We start from the raw sequence: 21,133 nt of genomic DNA, 5'->3' as shown, positions 1-21,133 counted from the left end.
GCACATTAGCATTTAATTGTCGTTTGTTATAGAGCATACATGGTTTGGCTAAGATTGGTAGCACGACTCAACATCTTTGTGTCTAAGAAGAAGGAGATCAAACTCTCATTATTGCAGGTAGAAATATTAGTGGATGTATGATTAGCTAAATAAGTTGACTAGATTGGAAGATTGAGATGAAGCATACATGAATGGATCACAACAAAGGTGATGGAAAGACTGATAAACAGATTAATTGGATGATTGAGGGAACATATAGAGTCATGTGAGCAAGCATATATGAGTTAATGTTGAGTGGAGCAAGGATACACGAGTCAACATATTAGAGCAAGCAAGTCAAGACATGTCAAAATACATTGAGAGTTCAATAACCCAAGCATAACTCTTAAAATTGAGCCAAGAGACAAGCAAGGAGACAAGAAAGTCAAGACAAACATAGAGTAGAACAATGGTTCAGAACAAAAGGCTATGAAACCTTGTGATTGGAGATATTGAAGAATTGGATGAGCTCAAACCATCTACCTTTGCACCCAATAAGATTTTCTTGATCACAAAAATATTTTAAAGATTGATTATTTGTTGTACCTAAGTTTTAAATGTATGAATGTGTGCAAAACATTATTGTTATTGAATAGAAATTCAACATTAAATAAAGTGATTAAGCTTAATACACGAGAGTAAGACCCAATGAACTCATATCAAGATCTAGAGTCAAGATTATAGAAGAAATCTCTTTATAATGTAGGGTTTACAAAAGATACATAGTGAATAAGTACAATGATGATAATCAAAGGTGATACAAACAATGATTATAAGAGAAGTGGGGACAATAGGTTAGTGGCAAGGATCCAAGCTAGGTTGCCTTTGATAATGCCTCGTCTACCATAAACGATTATGTTGTTGTCATTGTTGAGGTATTGTCCTAGTGTCACTTTGAGCCTCCTTCCTTGCTCAATGAGCTAACTCTCTCTTCCCTTCTCTTTCACACCGCCTTTTCGTGTGAGACAAACTCTAAACACTCTAAACACTCTCAACCCAAAACGTACACTCTCGTGAATACAATAAAAAAGAAAACCCTCAAATCTAAAGTATGTTTAGGAGAAGGAAATAAATCCTAAAATGTGAAGGAGGAGTAAAATACAACCCTAAATCCTCAAGTACGTTGAGGAGGAGGAGAAGAAGAAGCAAAGACCCTAACGGCATGCTCCAAACCACAAAATGGGTGATCTGAAATAAGCCCTCTTCTCCTTTTTATAGAGGAAGCCCAATTTAAGATTTGGGATTAACTCCTAGCAAATATTTGAACTCCACACCTCTCATACTCAATCAATAGCTAGACTAATCGATACACCATTTACCTTCATTTATTTTTATGTTTTCTTGTATATATATTTCTGTGATTGTAGCTAGACCCCCTTTTTTTTATCCTCTTTCTACCTTTGGCCACGCCACATCAGGACAATGTTTTGTGTATTGATAAAGAACAATCTCAATTATAGAATGATTGTCATGGTTTGAACCCCAAAAGTTTTGCAAGGGCCATGCAAGATAAGTGTGAAATTAATGCAAACATGCTCATTGAGAATGGTAGAACAATTTTGTGAATGACCATTATAAGGAATTAGTGTAGACTAGGGTACTTGCTTATGTATTTGACCATTTAAAATATTAATAAAAAGTTTAATCAGTTGTGAAATTTTATGGACACATTTTTCATAGGAAATTACCAAAATCAAGGAAGGAATTTAAGTTCTAAATCATTATGAGGAAAAACAAGGAACCAATCCTCACTTTTAGAGTTCAATCAATCTAAAATCCCTTGTCAACAATCAAATGTCTTGGACTCTTGAAGAAGTACTTGATATTTTGAAAACCTCATAATGTTTATATCACAAGGTTTGTAGGCAAACATGAAACATTACTGCAATGCACATCCAAATTAAGGCTATAAATGAACATTAGTGATCAAGTTGAGCTCAAGAAGTGTCATTCATTTCTTGTAATTAGTAATTAAAATGACATAAGTAAATTTTCATAATGGCCACAACACTCAAAATGTGGTTTTAAGAATACATTCTTCCTTCTGATTTTATGGTACCAATTCATAAGTCAATTTTGTCGATGTACTAAGCCCATGCGAATGATCAATTAAGTTGGTAACATGGGGGAAAGAAGTCCATACCATCAAATATGTTTTCATATTGTACCTCAAAAATCAACCATCTATGAAGAATGAGACTTTTATCTCACAAACAAAGCCTCAACCATGTTCTCTAAGATACCATATAGAAGGGGGGTAGTGTGCCTACTTTCTATCATTGAACTAAAGCTCCCAATTTACCAAATTTGTGCGTGTGCTAAATCCTTACAGATTGTGCTTAAATCCTACAATAATTGGTTCCCACGTATTCTATTCTTAACCCATTAAAATTAACCTTCGGCATTGTCATGTCACATACATTGCTCACACACACACACACACACGTGTGTGTGTGTGTGTGTGTGTGTGTGTGTGTGTATGTGTGTGTGTTGTGGATACCCACATGTGTATGTAGTCACGCTATTTACATGCATTAACATTCCAAGTCCACAAGAGTGATTGGTTACATGTATGTGTTATAATTCCCATGTGCAACCATTTAATTGAAAATTCTTGGTTGTCAATGCCCAAACCTCATGGATCAAGGCAAACCCTTTTGTATTAGACGACAATCCTATTAAGGATCTATTAGCTAGGCACATGTGGTGGTCTTCAAAACCATTATTAACTAATTTTTGGGGTATAATATGAGCTCATATGTGGTGGTATGGGATGCTAATGTCGTTCCATCTTCGTATCTAGTCCTTTGATTCGGGTGGTCAATGTGGTCAAGAATCCTTAATTCATTAAATTTACCCTTCAATATTGGATCTTAAGGTTATTAGGAGATATTAATGCAATTGCTTCTTCTTTCTTCTCTATAAAAAAATACACAACCATAACATCAAGGCATTGGAGCGCCCTCTCCACAAAAAGAATAATTTCTCATTAAAAAAGATAGTACTTCGCAATTGTAAAACATTGAGAAGACTTATATTGCAATGTTTTTCTCATGGAGTGATACTTCAACGATGTCATATCATGTCTCTTTCGCCGTGGCCACTGCTTATGTTGGGATATATATTCTAATGTATCGGTAGCAATCATGAGCAATGTTTGTCCAAAATATTGGTTAATAAACATTTAAGACATAGCTTCTTCCGTGACTTCAACATAGGATTATGACCTAACCATTACTTTTTTCAATAAACTTAACCTTTTCCACAAACATTTTATGTTGTTTCCAAGTGAATTCTCCACAATTGTGTGCCTATCTTGATTCTTCTTCTTCTTCTTTTTATTATAGAAGTAGTTTTTGTCTTTCTATGTAGCCCTCTTGTCCTCACTCTTCATGGAAGCTACAGTCCCTCTTTTGATGAAACTTCTTTCACATTGACAATGACATGAAGAAAGATTATTCATCCAAATGTCCCTAGACTGCCACAATCCCATGTAATGTTTTTGTCATCCTTTGGAGCCAGATATATAACATTGGTTCTTTATAAACAAACAATTTCGTAAAACTAAAATATTATAATAAACAATTGGCAATTTCATACATCCGACGAGATGGCCGAGTTGGTCTAAGGCGCCAGATTAAGGTTCTGGTCCGAAAGGGCGTGGGTTCAAATCCCACTCTCGTCAATTATTGTTTTCATTATCAATTTTTTGACTCAAATCCCATACTCTAGGTTTTGTCTTCCTTTTTCCTATACATATTTATGCAAGATTTTATCTTTCTTTTTCCTACTTTAATGCAAAGCTCAGTTTCTACTTATGCACGAACCCCGTTTAAATCTCCCAAGGCAACTTCATTTAATGATAAATCAAGATGTGTGGCATGATCTCTAAGGTAATCTATTATTTAAATCAGTATCGTACATTCATGCTAGAAAAAGACATCGCAACACTCTTCCAAGGATCCACCACACTAAACAATGTCATGAAGTCAGTACACCAAACTTTATCGTCAATATATGTAAAGAAAACAGCAAGGACACTCAATAACTTCTTTTTGTTTTTGTGTTAAGTGCATTACCAAGAAATTAATGCCAAAACATAGTACCTTGCTCACAATTTTTCAAGCATCTTGTCATTTTAGGAGGTTTCTAATCTTTTACTAACTACGACAATTGTCATTTTATGTTGGTGTTTTAGTGTCTTCTCCCTAGTTCTTTTAATTATCAACGTAGAAAATCGAAATTGAAGGCTACCTTGGCTATACATGTGAAACTATATTGTATACATGTAAAGTTAGTGAAATATTCACCAAATTAAATTGCACTTTAACCACATTAGGAATTTGGTAAGGCATTTTTATTCCACAAGGGAAGTGGTTCGTGCATGTATCCAAATTTAGCTACAGTAATGCATGTACAATATGGTTCATTTGGTAAAAAATATGAATTCAAATATTCTATTTTGATTGCCAATCCCATTTCCTTCTATTCAATTGTTTCACATGAAGATCCATTGATGGCTTTGTATATTTGGGTTAATATGTTTTTTTATTACAAGATGCCCTTAATTTTCCAAATGCAAGGTGGTTAAGATGTTCACACTAGGTATTTCTCGCCTTAACTTTCACACACAAGTTCAGGGTTACCACCAAAATGCTTATCAATGAAGAGAAAAAAATGGAATCAGCAACTAAAAAGGTGTACTATTCTAAGGTCTTACTTGTCATCCCAATATTCTAAGGTCTTACTTGTCAACCAATAACTACAGATGGATCAAAGCATAATAATTATAAAAAACATAGACAACTTTACATCCAGAACTTGATTGCTAATGTTACAAGCATATGAAACCAAATTGATGATTACTTTTAATAGGAAACCAAGATTGGTTAAGTAACGGAATAAAGGAAAACAAAAAAGGAGCGAGAAGCAAAAATGATGTAGCCATAGAAGTATTTTTCTCATATCTATTTGCCACTAGTAAACTCACTCTCAGAATAAGGGCATATTGCAAGCAACATACCTTCACCATGCATTCATCCAGCATTACTTTCAGTTGTAACAGTAATAGCAAAGAGAAGTTAAATCCATATACATAAACTAAACCATCTCTTTGGTAGTACATGGCACTTTAGTAGTGTGAAAAATTTGCGAGTTAATGAATCCAGTTTCTTATGTTATCCAAATGCAATCGCTCCAATATAGAAAACTATAATATACACGTTGTGAGATGAATTCTCGTGTAATGCATGATGACTAGTTTAGACGTTCATGCTTGGGGACTTGAGAGAGAATCCATCATATGCTATGCATTGCTAAAGACCATAGCCGTCCGTCATCATAAACAAGGTTACAAAATGAGCTTGATTATTAATTGCTTTTAACTTGTTATCGGACATGTCACAAGCCTCGCCACATGCGGGTCAGCATCAATTACATTGTTATCTTTTTACAATCAGTTCTATCATACAAAATATCAGGCGTTAAGCCTTTTTGAGGTCTCAAATCATGTACTGATGACACATAGCTCTCCGAAAATTTGTTTTTGGCCGCTTGAAAGAAAGAATCAATGAAATATATTGATATGATACGATATATAAAAAAGGCCTGATACCATGCTTACAGTGACATGACAACCGGAGATTCCCATATTACATGATCTCACATTTGGATTTTGCATCCTGCTTCGAGGAGGAATAGCTACTCTTTCTGGGGCCCTATAAAACAATTGAGAAAGCTAACAATAAAAAAGAGACATCATAGTTGGAAAATCTGAAAAATCAAGAGCTTATAGGACAGTAATGCCATATGGTATGTGATCTCTTACTGTGATAAGCCTACTGCCATCTGCTCTTCCAGGTTCTGTTTGTGGCTGTGGACGAGCCAGAGTCGAGGCTGATGGAGTAGATCTCGACTGGTTTTGTTGTTCAAACTCTTGCTGTTGAAGATACATGGCAAGTTGTAGGTCCAAGCTGCTGTGCATATGTCCAGATAATAACTCAAACTGGTATATGTTCGTTAACATGCAAAATAATAAAAAGCATGTATGTAAACCTACCTGTCAATGCTGGACTCTACTTTTTGTGCATTATGATTCTGCTGAGCTGAAAGAAATTCCTGTGCAAGAAGGATTGGTCCATTACATTAGGTGCAGCATGAAGAAAAACTATAGGAATGGATGTGTAAATATAGATCTAGCTGTAGGTTTGCGAGCACATGTACACAAGCATGGAGAAAAACCAGAATGCCATACGATTATCAGGATCTCTATCTAGAACTGAATGTTCTGCAAAATTACCTCAGTATGAGCAATTGCGCTCCTCTCATCCCAGCCGCTATTACCTTCTTCTCCTGCTTGGAAGGGTAAAAATGTACCTGTCATAAACACTGTATCTCCATATACCTACAACACGAGACCGGCAACACATAAGCAATATCAACAACATTGCATAAGACTCCAAGTCTGAAATGTGGGATTGCTTTCTCAACTCCAAAAATATGAGGGCTTAGTGACCTATTTATTTCCTTAACCTTCTGTTCAACTGAGTGTGATCACACATTGGAGGACCAATCTCTTATAACAGGCCTTTCAACTCCGAAAACATGAGGGCTTCGTGAGCTATTTATTTCCTTAAATCTTCTATCCAACTGAGGGTGTGATCACACACTGGAGCACCCATCTGAATTACTAGGAGCATGCCTCAGCAATTATAAAATAAGGCATTAAGATGTTGGCCTTTGGTATATAAAATTAAAATTCTTTGTCATGTGAAGCCACACAATTTGCTTGTCACTATGCAAACTGATGGTACAACATTATCAGTCTAGTATAAGGATAAAGATCGGAAGGATAGTCCTAGTAGTTTGGACCTTTTGCATTGTAACCAACAGATTAGGAATTGAAGTTTTTTATTTCTGAACCATCGAGCATGTACTATCTCCAGATCTAATTTTTCTTTTCATAACTTATATTGTCAAAGATGGTAAGTCATTCCCAAAAGCAGTAAAATGATTAAACTGCGGGTTTTCCTAGTAGTTTTGGGCATTCCCCTGTAAACCTAGGCTAGGATTTCAATTCCTGATCTCTGCACTTGCAACAAAAATAGTAAACGGGCTGCCATTAGGAGGATATATGACTACTATTGTGGATGATTGACCAGTATTGGCCCAAGTAAATGAATATAAACAAAATTCAACCAGAAAGGTGGGGCATAGCTAGTAGTAATGGTCCTCATATATAATCCTGTCGTAAGTTAACTAAAATGGTAAATGCGGCCTTCATATTAAAAAGGAAAAAATATCAATGAGAATAATGAGGTCTCCTTGATAATTGCATACCTCGTCCAGCTTCTCCCAAACAATGTCAGGCTGATTTATGTAGCCCTGATCTGTAACAAGTAAATAAAGCTGACCCTCGTACTGAAACAACAGAGTAAATGTCACTAGAAAGAACTATTGTTACATCTATATTAGGGCCACAAGAAAAGCTCTTCAATACCTTGAACATTGTGTTGAAATGATTGTTTCGGAAAAAAACACAAAGCTCCCTCTCTTTTAGTCCTTCTTGAAGACAAAAAAGGCTGAGAAACATAGCACTTGTTACAATTACATATATCCCAGTAAGAGTATCTGGTGTTACTTATTACACATGTTAACCATAACACCACTAGATAGAATAGTATATGCATATACAAATTATGGCTTGACATTGATGACGCTAAACATGTATATATTATCAGTGACCGTTCTCATGCATTGTAAGTACATTACTCTCAAGCATGTAGTAGGAATTATCAACGGAAATAATTATGTACCCGTAATAGGTAAGCTGGCTCGCATGAGTCTGCAGAAAATTACTTATGATGACACCTACATGAAGTAGAAAATGTGTCATTGAAAACAAACTTAGTTCTGTTATGTATATAGCTGTACATATGGCATGTGGATATATTACTTCATGAAAGACTCATTACCTTCTTCATCAAGACCTATTTCTCGCAGACCCCCAGCTAAATTTACCTCCTCTTCATATGTAGCCAACCCATCCTCAATTTGAGATGTTCCAACCTCAGTTTCCCTTTCAGAAGGGCTTTGAGATGATTCCATATCAAGCATGCACTCTGATGTTGAAAGTACTGGCCGGTGATCAAGAACTGCACAGTTGGAATCTTCTTCTCTTCTTTTAAATCCTTCAGCCGAGAAATCCTCATGATCACTTGTTCTCTGGACTTCAAGGACTTCCTGTAGACCTTGCACAGGAAGCACTTTCAATTCCTCATCATAGGCTGGCAACTCTGCATCTTCTTCTCTTCTTTTAAATCCTTCAGCCGAGGAATCCTCATGATCACTTGTTCTCTGAACTTCAAGGACTTCCTGTAGACCTTGCACAGGAAGCACTTTCGATTCCTTGTCATAGACTGGCAACACTGCATCTCTTTCCAAAGAAGTTGTGTCTTCTCTGGCATGGCTACTGCTCCCGATCTGTTGAATGCTGACAGCACCACTACCATCACTACAGTCCAATTGGTCTGCTCCCATGCTAGTTTGTAGAAACGAATTTTCATCTTTACATGTAACTAAATGTGGATTTTCCTTGTCATCTTTAATCACAGAATTTTTGCCTTGTGCCAAAAGCTCCGTATTTTCATTCTTCTGGATGACATTTCCATAAACAAAATCATCTGCAATCTGGCCTGATGGGTATTCGTTTGAATTCATCGAAATTCTTAAAGCTTGCAGAAGTTGAAATTTTTCTTCTGCGTCACCTTTACGTTGCCGCTCAATCTCTGCAACATTCAACTTTTGCAACTCACTGAAAGATTGTGTATTTAGAAGCACTGCATGTGAAGGAGAAGGAACTCCTAAAGCTGCTTTTGTTTCCGTAGTGAAGTCCCCGCCATCCACAAGTTTCTCGACCAGAGAATTGTACGACTTATTACCAATGACTTTGCTTGTTACTTCATCCTGCATTAAGAGAATTATGGAGAATATTGAGCATGTTCAGATAAATTTGAAACAAGCAAACCTGAAATTGACATGTGGATGCATTATATCACCTGGGGGTCGCATAACCAACCATGCACAAGACCAATGTCGAGAAGATCAAAGACAGTACATTCACGGGTAAACTCAAAATCATGTATACTGAATAAATAAAAAGCCCATAAAAACCCCTTGTTAACTTACCTTCTACTTTTTATTAAAATTGAAATACTATTAAGAGAGATGCATAAATACTCACTTCCTAAAGCGAACATTCACATCTAAACCAGTTGCTAACCGAGGAAGCAATGTAATTGCATCTGATATATTCTGTCGTTGGTTACGTGTATATTCTTCATCTTTATTCTGTTTTGCAGCAAACAAAAAAGTCATATAAAATCGTCTCATCAAAAGACAACTATAACATACAAATAAGATACTAATAGATTGTAAGATTCGACGGTCAATATCATACCCCCTAACACCTCATGTGTGGGCTGTCTCCTTGAGCAATCTTCTAAGGCATAAACAAGATTTGAAGATCTTTCCTATCCTCACAACTTAACAGGTTGGGTTTATTTTTATCATGAAGAGTTTAGAAATAACTTCAGATTCTCGGTTATCTAATGCAGAGATGATTCTTCATTGGAGACAATCATGTTGCACATATTTTCAATCCATGCAGGGCGTCATACAAACGTTCTCAAAAATCCGTGAGTAAGAGGTTGCCTAGAATAGCCAAGAAACAATTAACTTCCTCATAAAAACAAAAGGGAAGGTATCCATGGATGCATCTTTGCTTGGAAGCATAGTATGAATGATGTCCAAAAGTAGAGTGAGAGTAGACCATTATGTCCATAATTCATATAAATCATGGGTCAAGTCTCTGATCATTATGGGTGGTCTTCACGTTAAACCATGATCCAAAATACACTAGATTTACCTCCATGTTACTATTGGAATCAAGAAGCCTCTCTGCCACCAAAGAAAGGAGCTTTGATGACCCTATCTCCACAGTGTCCACACTAAGTTTCAAAATGTTCTCCAGAAGCAGAACATTGCCTGTGGAAAAATCAAAGCATCCATCAATATTTGATCAACTTGTGCATCTTAGAAGGATTTTAATCACAAAGAGAAAATACATCTATGCACTGAATTTCGATACTCTAGAAAAGTTCACACAAAGAAAGGAATTGGATACTCTTAGATTCTATTCCACATTCACGTAGAGTTCAGTTCACAATATATTGTTTATATCCAGTAATCCTCGGGTGTAATGTGAAAAGGTAAATGAGCTCACAAAAAGCGTATGGTCCAGTGCTCACAAAATTTTGAAACAAGTCATTGATCTTATTGCGAAGAGCAGAGAAGTGACTCACAAATTGCAAGAAGAGGACATGGACCATTGTCATTTTGTAAAATGATTGGAACAGATCGGCCAAGGAACTGCACAATTTTCGTTTTATAAACAGCTTCAGTCACCTGGCTAACATTATCTTGTGAATCCATCACCACGTGCCACCTGTTTTACAGATACATTGCTCGGTATTGGCATAATTCTAATACATTATGAACAACAGCATAATAATGTGACACTTTAGCTTTTCTCCCTCCCTCTCTCTCTCTCTCTCTCTCTCTCTCTCTCTTACAGATACTCCAATATTCCAAGAATTTCATGCAAACAGCAGAACAACTTTGTTGTATGGAACATTCACGGAAGGTCTGTGTGCAACAGAAAGTACTTGAAACACTCTAGAATCAAGAGACATAGAGAGAACATGTTAAAAAATAATCTGGACACAAAACTTAATCAGTACTAGGGTTAGCTCTTTCATTTTACTACGATAGGTTAATTTCAAAATTTTAGTTCACACTCACCTGAAGTTTTAGTATTACCAATGAATGAGATGATCACATGACATTATGATTCTCAGACAAAGTTAGGGTCCAATAAGCCACTTTGGCCTCCATATATAATAGTTATTACAGCTTTTTCCATTATTTTATCTTTTAGTCAACTGTGTCCTCTTGGAACAGTAGAAGACGTAGACCTCTACTAATGGAGGTTTAAATATGTCTAGCAATACCCATTATCTCTCCAATTTATCTTCAGAAAAAAGTCAAAATTAGAACGAAGTCCAGGTTGCAAACTCGGTTTTTTTTCCCTTGACTATCATTTCCTAGTTTCTCTCTTACAAGGTCTTAGATGCTCGCAATCTAGAGTTTCCTATTGCCAATTTATTTGATTAGCCTAGATGAACAGAGGCATCAAGAAAAAACAAATTTTTCAAAAAATCATCCAACAAAAGAAGGGCCTTCAACCTGTGACACATATGCAATTACAAAACACCAGATTGAGAGTCATGCAAGTCCACGCATGTAACAGATAGAAAGGGAGAGGGACACAGAGAGAGAGAGAGAGAGAGAATGATGTGCTTTTTCAATACATACATCCATATATATATATATATATATAGAGAGAGAGAGAGAGAGATATAGATATAGATATATAAACAAGATATGGAAAGAAGACAATAATATAAACAACAGGATTGATTTGGGAGGGAAGATATGCTGCTGAAAACAGAATTAGGGTTTCTATTTCAGGGGATTACCTTCACTGGATGAGAGCTGATGGCAAGGGGGAGGAGATGGGTACAGATCGGGTGTGAAACGGATAACGGGGACGGGGGCACGAATTGGGAAGGAATGAGATGGGTCGGTCGTCTTGCTCGCTGGTGTCCGGCAGGCTGCTTGTCTGTAGAGAGAGAGAGAGTATTCCTCTGCTTTTCTTCGTTTATCGTGAAGAAGAAGCAGCAGCAGGGGAAGGAAAGGAAAGGAAAAGGAAGCCGCGTTTTATGTAGGCTCTCTCTGAACTTCACATTCTACATAATACATATACGTAAATACATGTACACATACATATGTATATGTATATGTATATGTATATGTATATGTATATGTATATACGTATATGTATATGTATACGTCTATGATGTATTTAATGTATAAATATCAACCGTGCCCGTGACACAAAGAAGATGATTTTTTTCCCATAGAGTCTAACGATAAGTTCACCATGATATGTATATATTGAGCTTTCCATGCATCGCCCCCCCCCCACCCCACCCCGATTATGTGAGCTCGTGGATTATGTGCTTAATACTCAAACGAGTTCCGCCAATTTCACTTCCTAAAATAAGGAACGCGTTCGTATGGAATATATCGATAAATGACTCTTAATGGATGGGAATCGTTAACTTATTCCATGATACCTCAATAGATTCCTTTTGCTTGCTATCAACACCATTGCTTTAATACGACCTGGCTCACATTCTCTTCGATGTGAAATAGGCCATTGTGGCACAAGTGAAGAGATCGTTGACTTTGATCACATTCTCTTCTATGCGAGGCAATGCATATTTTGCCTAACCGATTATGCGACTTGTAGTACCATGCTTACATACATGGGATAGATTTGAAGACATCATTGGAAGTCAGCCTTCTAGAAATTGCCAATATGACCGACTCCCTAAACACATCCATCTCAGTAAATCACAACTGTAGAGTCTTGATTTTCAATGTGTATCAGGTGAATTTGGGGGACATCGAGAGTCACTACTTGAATCCATGCATACCATTTAGAAGAGTTTCATGTATAGTCCCATAGGTTAGTCATATTTGACTTGTATGGACGATAATAAAATCTATCTATTTCTCTCTCTCTCTCTCTCTCATTCACGATTTCGTTGAACATTGAGAATAACTGATTAATTCCACACGCGCATTCTGAAAATGTTACACTTTTGTGCATATATTTGACGACTTTGAATGGGGATGGCATAATCGGGATTTGTCTCTTTGCCTCTCTCTCTCTCTCTCTCTCTCTCTCTCTCTCTCGTGACTTGCCTTTGAATTCGTACGACTCAATTATGTACTACAATTATCAATACACAATTTGAACATGGCCACGAGCACATTAGAAGAACAAAGACATTTGTATTTATTGAGGAAGCATACTTTTGTAATTTTGAGAAACCATTGTTTGTCATACCTGGTTTTATATCCCAAGCAAGAATAATAAGAAAAAGTCTGTTTTTTAGGGTTAGGGTTTTTTCTCTCTCGCAGAAGCAAGAACCTGTTTTTTTGGGGGTTTAGGGTTTTTTTTTTGTTCTCCCTACTTGTAGATCCTTCACTGAGAATCTGTTGGAGTTAGTTGTAGGGTTGTTGTTCCTCTTCTGGGCCATCAATTCAGGATCTCTTTAGGGTTGGGTTTAAATTTTGTTCATCTACATCTTGAACTGTTGACCTTTTGGGGTTTAGGGTTTCCTTCTTTTGTATGCATTTCTAGTCTATTTTAACAAAGACCCTGTTTAGGGTTGGGCTTAGCTCTCATATTTCTGCATTCCATTCTCATGATTACCCAGATCTATTGACTTACATGGTTTATCTCAACTGAGCAAAGTAGGACAGATCTGCTTAAATTTTGTAGTCAAATTTCAGCGAAGAACTTGTTTAGGAGTTAGGGTGAGGGTTTTCTTCGGAATGGCAGAAACAGAAACAGAAAAAGGAGTGGTGAAGATGGAATATGATACGCTAACTCATAATCAAGGTGGAGGAGAGATCTGTCTATCTCTGAGGATCTACAAACCTCCGTCATCAGCATCGCCAACGTCAGAGAGCAAGAAGAAGAATGATGGATGGGTAGCTGTGTTAGTCCATCAATACTCTGTTCTTGGAGGTTGCCAAGCTCTCCTGAAAGGCACAGCCACAGGTCTTGCCATGATGGGTATGTACTGTGTGACCTTTGACATGAGAGGAGTGAAGAGGTCATCAGGGAAAGCTTCATTGACAGGCTCTGCCGAGGTCGAGGATGTAGTGGCTGTGTGTGAATGGGCTCATCAAGCTTACCCGCAACATCGCCTGCTTCTCGTAGGATCCTCCGCTGGTAATGCTTCTAGCTTGTTCTTGAATGATGATGATGAATGCTCGTTTGTTTTAGTTTCTTTTCTTGTTTCTGTTACTTGTATTATGTAATTTGGATGAAATCTGGATCGAATTTGGATGGACGTGTTGGATGGATGGGTGGAGGTGCAGGTGAAGAGATGTAGGTATGATGTTGGTATGAGTGGATTTATGGATGAAGGTATGGATGGATGGATGGATGGATGGATGGATGGATGTAGGTATGGATACTGGCATGGATGTTCATTTGTTCTACTTTTTGTTCTGTTGCCATTACTTGTATTTATGTATTTTGAATGGAATATAGATCAAATTTGGATAGCTAGATGGGGGAATGTAAGTATCGATGGATGTATAAATGGCAACATGGGCAGATGTATGGGTGGAATCATGTATGAATACTGGCATTGATGTATGCCAGCATGGATAGAATTGTGCATGTATGGATATAGGTCTGGATGCAAATATAGATGGATGCTGGCATGAATATGTCTGGGGGTGGTGTATTTATGTATGTAATATGATTGGATGGATGGAAACATAGATAGATGCTGGTAAGAATGGATGGAATATCTCTAGGGACAGTGTATGTATGCATGTTATATGTATAAATGGATGGAATATGGATAATGAATTATGTCAGTAACGATGTATATATGCATTGATGGATGGTCTCTTTCTCTTCCCTGTGTTGTTTGATATGGTCTCTGATTATATAATATGTACATCCAATTTTAGATGCATGCATATAATGGATTTTTGGTTTTGCTCCTCATTTTATGGATTGATGAATGGGTGGATGGACATATGTATACTTAGCTGGATACATAACAAGTGTGTTTGCTTCTTGGAATGCAAATGTGTTTGCATATGTATACTTAGATGGATACATAACAAGTGTGCCTGTTCCTTTGGATGCATATGCATTTCTATATATATCTTTGTACATAGAATAACACGCATAGATAATAGATAGTACACAGCGACTTTTATGGACCATGTTCATAGCGTGAGCTCCGGTGATCGAATTAACAGAACTTTATTACAGGTGCCCCTATTGCAGGCTCTGCTGTGGACAAAGCTCGAGGAGTCGTGGCATATGTGGCATTGGGCTACCCATTTGGGCGCTTCGCATCCATATTATTTGGTCGCCACAACAAAGCCATCCTAGAATCGACTAAACCTAAATTATTTGTTATGGGGACCAACGATGGCTTCACCAGTGTCAAGCAACTAGAAAGCAAATTGAAATCTGCAGCAGGGCGAGTCGAAATGCACCTTGTTCCCAATGTTGGTCACTTCCAAATGGAGGGACCCGCTTATGATGAGATGATGGCATCCTTGATTGCTGACTTTGCAAGCACTGTATGATAGATGGTGCAATCAAAATGTTTTTTTGTCATTCTGAAGCACCAATCTTTTGTATCTCTACTTACCGCCAACATTGAAGCAACTTTCATCTATATATCACATGTTTCAAATTAGAAAATTGATGGTTATGCGATTCACACATCATGCCACTTCAATCTTAGGGTCAAAACATATCAGAAATGGTTATGTCACAAACTATTAAAATTAATTTGTTAACAGAAATAACAAATTATTCTCAATCTAAGGTTCTAGTTTGATATGATACATATGGCAATAACTAGAAATGTTTAAAATGAAAGCATATGTTTTTAGTTAATTGCTCCAATTAGTATTGTCAATTTAATACTTCATTGGTGATTGTAAGTTGAGTATTATAGTCACGAGAGAATGGTCAAGTTAAGCTAAATTAAGGTTTCATTTCCATAAGGCATTGCTGCCACTCTTTGAAAATGTTTAAAGAGAAAAGCTCAATCTCCAATGTCATTGCTCCAATGATAGAAACAATAAGAACATATGCATGTGTATTAGAGCTATGATTCCATCCTCAAACCAATGGTTGTTCAACTCACTACGCATCTACTAAGTCGCCCTAATTAGTAATTACAAACCTTTCTTGCACTATGCCACTCTAATTATTAATATTTGAAAATTGATAGTATGATTTTATGAAGTAATTGGTGTAGATGATAATCTTGTGATTTTCTCAAGTAGTTGTTCAAGTCTAGATTTTCACGTCGGGAGAGTCTAGATGGGAATATTTAAAAGCGTTTTGAGTTTTTATAAAAACATGAAACAATGTCGAGTGTATGTACACTAAGGTTTTAGTTTGATATGCTCTAAGCCAAAGAGCCAAGATGGGAATATTTAAAAGTGTTTTGAGTTTTTATAGAAACATGACAATGTCGGGTGGATCTATACTTTAGTTTGATATGAGGCCTATAGTAATGTTTATTTGAAATGTTAAAAATGAAAGGTTTGCTCAAGTAGTTGTTTAAGACTAAATCGGGTTCAAATATGTTAAAGCTATGAGACCCAAGACAAAATAATTTTAAAATGTTTTGATTTTTCATAGAAACATCAAAACAAAGTTGCGTAATGAGTTTATGTATACTAAGGTTCTAGTTTAATGTGAGGTCTCTAGTGATGTTTACTTGGAAAACGTTAAAAATGGAAGCCCTCCATCAAGGATTATTATTATGGCAGGGAGAACATTCCTGAAATGGTGTAAATTAAGGTTATACTTCCACATGATGCTAGTAGTTGTCTTTGGAAATGTTTTTGAAGTGGGAGCTTCATCTCGCTCCTTGATTCAATCATAACAACAATAAGAATGTGGATGTATATTTATCAAAGCCAAGTTTCCATCTTGGGACTTGTGGGTTATGGGACCCTCACCTTTTCAATGTGCTACTTTGATTAATATACAATGCATACACTAATGATGACGATTCATTTTGAGAATATTGGTCTTTTGAAATGGTTTAAAGGGAAACACTTTCCTTCCTCCTCGTTTTTTCAATCACAACAACAATAAGAATACAGATGTATGTATCAAAGCCAAGTTCTGATCCTGCGACTTGCGGGGTTATGGAGCCACCATGTTTTCATTGCGCTACTCCAATTAGCATAAAGTTCTAAATAGTACACTCTTGTAGTCGTGATAATAGTTGGTGTAAACTACATGTTACTTCTAGTTTATGCTAGTGGTTGTCTTTGGAAATGTTTTAAGAGGCAGCTCCACCTCCTTCCTCATTTCTTCAATCACGACAATAAGAATGTGGATGTATATATGAGAGCCATGGTAATGTAATTCATGCATCTATATGTAAGAGGATCGCTAGTAGATTATTACACCACCCTCCCAATACGAGAATCCGATGTAATTCATGCTTCTATATAAGAGGATTGTTAGCAGATTATTTACAGTCTTGAGACCATTCCCAAGTCGGTGTAAACTAAGGGTCTAGCTCCAGGCAAGGGCATTGCACAAAAGCAATGGGCTTTATTCTCCGTATAGAGTGCCACGGACAACAAATCTTCACGTGAAAAGGCGACGATTCCGATGATCACGAGGACAAAACTGTATGTCGATAAGAGGTCGAGGGTGGACAAATTAATTCGGCAGATTTCAGCATGAGATGCGATGGCCGCATTTTCATTTCATTGTCCGGGTGACAAAAATGGAACAAAATTTTTAGTAACCATCATCATGCCAAGGAAATCCACATACATACATACATACATATATATTATACATACATACATACATACATATTATACATACATACATACATACATACATATATATATGTGTTCACATTTTTCATGTTCTATCTATCTAACACACACCATCTTTCTCATCCCACTCCCAAAAAAAACAGCCCAAGCCAAGGCATTTTGTCTTCCCATCAAAGAAAGCATTTTCTTCACCCATCTATCTCACCCCCCCCCCCCCCCCCCCCCCTCCAAGACAGTCATTTCCATGGTGTCAATGTCTCAATGGAGCTCATTGATCCTGGTAATTTCTGTTGCTTTCCTGGCCATACTTGTTGGGTTGGATCCATGGAAGGTTAGCATCATCGCCAATGCACCCAATTTCGTCGCAAACTATGGTCGTTTAGATGAATGGCTGCCTTCCTTTGTAGCAGAGGATGAGCTCAATCTTCTGCAGAAGGCAAAGGTAATGCAGGTGAAAGAATTTGGTGGTCCAGAGAGCTTGGCTTTTGATGGATATGGCAGAGGCCCTTATACTGGTGTCGGTGATGGGAGGATCATGGTCTGGAATGGTGATACTTGGATCTACTTTGCGCATACCTCCCCTAACTGGTTCGTTAGATTCACATAGCTTTTCTGCTATGTTAATTTGGTCATCTGAAACATTAGGGGTTCTCAGCACCATGTGTAGGGTTTAGAAATTTTTAAGTTTTCTGGTATTTTTATACTTTCTAACAATATATTCTATCCATCGTGATGACCAGTCATTACCATAGCAATAAAGCAAGTATATTACAATGGTGCCAAAAAGGATTTTAACACTGTTTTTCCAAACAATTTCTGACAGGTCAGAAGCATGTATACCCAAAAATGTGACAGCACCTAACATACGGCTAGAACATATCTGTGGCAGACCATTAGGATTGCGATTCAACAAAACTTCAGGGGATTTGTACATTGCAGATGCTTATTTTGGAATCCTCGTTGTTGGTTCCAAAGGAGGATTAGCACAACCCCTAACTTCAGAGGCGGAAGGCCAGAAGTTCATGTTCACAAATGATCTGGATTTAGATGAAAATGGGCTCATATACTTTACCGATACAAGCTCAATGTACTCAAGAAAGTAAGCTGAGTACTATCCAACTCTCTAATTTTATCATTTAGTTTGCATACACAATTTCTGAAAAAAACTCCGCTAAAAAGTATACATATTCAAGTAGGTAACTTTCATCATTGAAATTTCAGACTTCAAAAATCCTGCGAATAGATTTTTTTTTTCTGGTGGGTTTGATCTAATGATTTGCATTGCGTTTCTCCCGTTGTTGAGAGGGATATTACTTTATTTGATTCCCCCTACTCTATTGGGGTTGATAGCCATTTGTGGTAAACCAAGTGCAAAGGTGGGATTTGAACTCGTGACATATAGCATAGTATGTCCCAAAAATGAAAATGAAATGGGGTTATATTAACTTCTCTGAAAGGCTAAACCTACTAATGAGACCAAAAGTTACATCCATGTGATTCTTATGAAGTGGTAGAGCTTAATAAATCTAGAAGTCCGGATTTATTGAGGAAATTAAGTTGATATTGACTTGAGAAAATCTAACATCCGTTTGTTACAAAGACAGTTCATTCTTACAGCATTTGGATGGGATAACACGGGTCGGCTTATAAGGTATAATACTGTAACCAATGAGACTGAGGTTCTTCTAAAAGACCTCGTTGCACCCAATGGTGTGGCATTAAGCAAGGACGGCTCGTTCCTAGTGGTTGCTGAGGGAATAGCAGCAAGGTATCTGACTGTATTTCATTCATCACCTTGATATTAAACCATGGTCAATCCTTTTATGACCATAAGAAAATATATGCAATTTCTTATTACAGGTTGCTTAGATATTGGATTAAAGGACCTAAGACTGGAAAGGTTGAATTGTTCGCTTTGTCCCCTGGACACCCTGATAATGTTCGGCGGAACGAAAAAGGCGAGTTTTGGGTAGCTATGCATTGCAAGCGAAGCAAATTCATCAAAAGAATGAGTCCCTATCCATGGGTAAGGACTCTTATGGCAAGATTACCGATACCACTCCGATATATATACTCGCTTATGTTGGCTGCCCGCCCACATGCAATGGTTGCTCGTTTCAGTGAAAATGGAGAATTGTTGCAAGTGTTAGAGGATTCTGAAGGTAAAGTGGTTAGGACAGTTAGTGAAGCAGAAGAGAGAGATGGTACATTGTGGATAAGCTCTGTCGTGTTTCCTCAGATAGCTCTGTTTCCCCTCCAAGCTTGAGTTTGTTAAGTCAGGTATCCAATACAAGGGAACTATAGATCAAGAAAGAACAGAATTTGTGGGTTGGAGATTAAAGGCCAATATTTCTCCTACAAAGCAAGAATTTGTAAGGCTTCTCGTAGGTAGTTATATCAGTTCAAATGTAGACCTTCATTTCAGTTGTGTTTTTTTGTTTGAAAACGACCACATGCATTAGGTCTAGAATGTCCAAGTTTTGTTGGAATGTACTATTGCATTGCATAGAAGCTTACCCTAATTGGGTTTTATCAAGTGAAAGTAATAGTTATATCATTAGGTTCGCCTGACTTTAAGCATAATTATAATAATCAGTGGAAAACTAAGGTTCCACCAAAGAAACTCGTTATCAAGGTCTAGATGGCTGAAACGTTCATGTATGATAGGCAATTGGACAGTGTAAATAAACCACTTTCTCTTGTGAGATTGTACAAGAACAAGTATCTGCTGTTAGAAACATGTATTCTTTGTAATAGAACTAGCAACAATTAATCAGTCGTGATCACCATTGATACAAAGAATTAGCTCTTAAAATGTATGTGACCCCAAATTCAGCACTTCTCATGAAGAGGTGTACTCTAGAAATATGAGAAGAATGATGGCGATACCAAACTTCACCATTTTGCCACTGTTTTGCATAATAGGAGTATGCACAAAAGCTCTATTTGTAGGCAATTATTATGCACTACACCAAGGGGTCACCATGGGACACCAATTAGCAAATCACAATATGCTCTACCATGGCAACCAAACAGTGGATTAGTAAAATACAGTGACATTACGAGGCATTACTCTGAGAGCATTCATGGGCTAAGCCAATCACATTTTTTCCCCTTGATATGTGTTTATTTTGTACACTACATCACAACCTGATTACATAACATCATCCACCTAATTTAATCAATAACTTAGCCCCACAAGGTTGTTTGGCATTTGCATGTATGATGTCTCATATGTCAGCCTTTTCTTTCCTGTCTTTTGCCAAGATAACCGAAATTTGGTAAATAGCCAGAATGATAAACATAAAACTTGGTTTGCAATGCATAAATATCAAAAAAATGTCAAATTTTACAAATAGCCACTGGCCTTTCCCACTGCTGCAACACCCAAATTTCCTTCTGAAGATTGATACGATTGTCTTTTTATTTTCATTTCTGTTTTCTCTTGTGGGCTGCTTAGACAGTCTCAACTTTATACTTGTTACATAATCCTAGACAATTGAGTATGTTGCTTTTCTATACAATTTGTACAACCACA

General features: G+C 37.1%; 3 protein-coding genes and 1 non-coding gene across 5 annotated transcripts; 3 read left to right on the top strand and 1 right to left on the bottom strand.

Annotated features, from left to right (window-relative positions):
* The first annotated feature begins 3,643 nt into the window (after positions 1 to 3,643).
* Positions 3,644 to 3,724, top strand: TRNAL-AAG (transfer RNA leucine (anticodon AAG)). Its single transcript has one exon. It is a non-coding gene; the product is annotated as a tRNA-Leu (tRNA).
* Positions 3,725 to 5,391: 1,667 nt separating this feature from the next.
* LOC147868778 (uncharacterized) lies at positions 5,392 to 11,754 on the bottom strand. Of its 2 annotated transcripts, none has more exons than XM_087323249.1 (13): positions 11,637 to 11,754; positions 10,401 to 10,543; positions 9,965 to 10,083; positions 9,281 to 9,387; positions 9,096 to 9,183; positions 8,013 to 9,003; positions 7,854 to 7,908; positions 7,538 to 7,619; positions 7,378 to 7,458; positions 6,338 to 6,442; positions 6,098 to 6,156; positions 5,867 to 6,014; positions 5,392 to 5,756 (listed from the first exon to the last, which is right to left on the bottom strand). In XM_087323249.1, exons 2-13 carry the CDS (start codon positions 10,528 to 10,530, stop codon positions 5,691 to 5,693), a joined length of 2,031 nt encoding a protein of 676 aa, XP_087179375.1. In that variant the 5' UTR covers positions 10,531 to 10,543; positions 11,637 to 11,754; the 3' UTR covers positions 5,392 to 5,690. The 2 variants fall into 2 exon arrangements, with proteins under 2 accessions (XP_087179375.1, XP_087179382.1); XM_087323256.1 differs by having other exon boundaries at positions 5,867 to 6,011; positions 11,637 to 11,753.
* Positions 11,755 to 13,127: 1,373 nt separating this feature from the next.
* Positions 13,128 to 15,494, top strand: LOC147868777 (uncharacterized). The gene is made up of 2 exons (XM_087323236.1): positions 13,128 to 13,969; positions 15,035 to 15,494. The coding sequence occupies exons 1-2, from the start codon at positions 13,567 to 13,569 to the stop codon at positions 15,355 to 15,357; spliced, it is 726 nt and encodes a 241-aa protein (XP_087179362.1). The 5' UTR covers positions 13,128 to 13,566; the 3' UTR covers positions 15,358 to 15,494.
* Positions 15,495 to 17,804: 2,310 nt separating this feature from the next.
* Positions 17,805 to 20,298, top strand: LOC147868776 (protein STRICTOSIDINE SYNTHASE-LIKE 3-like). Its single transcript, XM_087323225.1, has 4 exons — positions 17,805 to 18,183; positions 18,419 to 18,694; positions 19,196 to 19,363; positions 19,456 to 20,298. The coding sequence occupies exons 1-4, from the start codon at positions 17,840 to 17,842 to the stop codon at positions 19,859 to 19,861; spliced, it is 1,194 nt and encodes a 397-aa protein (XP_087179351.1). The 5' UTR covers positions 17,805 to 17,839; the 3' UTR covers positions 19,862 to 20,298.
* Positions 20,299 to 21,133: the final 835 nt, after the last annotated feature.

Source organism: Azolla caroliniana, unplaced genomic scaffold, assembly GCF_043228905.1.
Source record: "Azolla caroliniana isolate FFs.n. ecotype wild unplaced genomic scaffold, voAzoCaro1.0.p SCAF_1, whole genome shotgun sequence".
NCBI lineage: Eukaryota > Viridiplantae > Streptophyta > Polypodiopsida > Salviniales > Salviniaceae > Azolla > Azolla caroliniana.
This window is presented reverse-complemented; position numbering and strand designations above follow the sequence as displayed.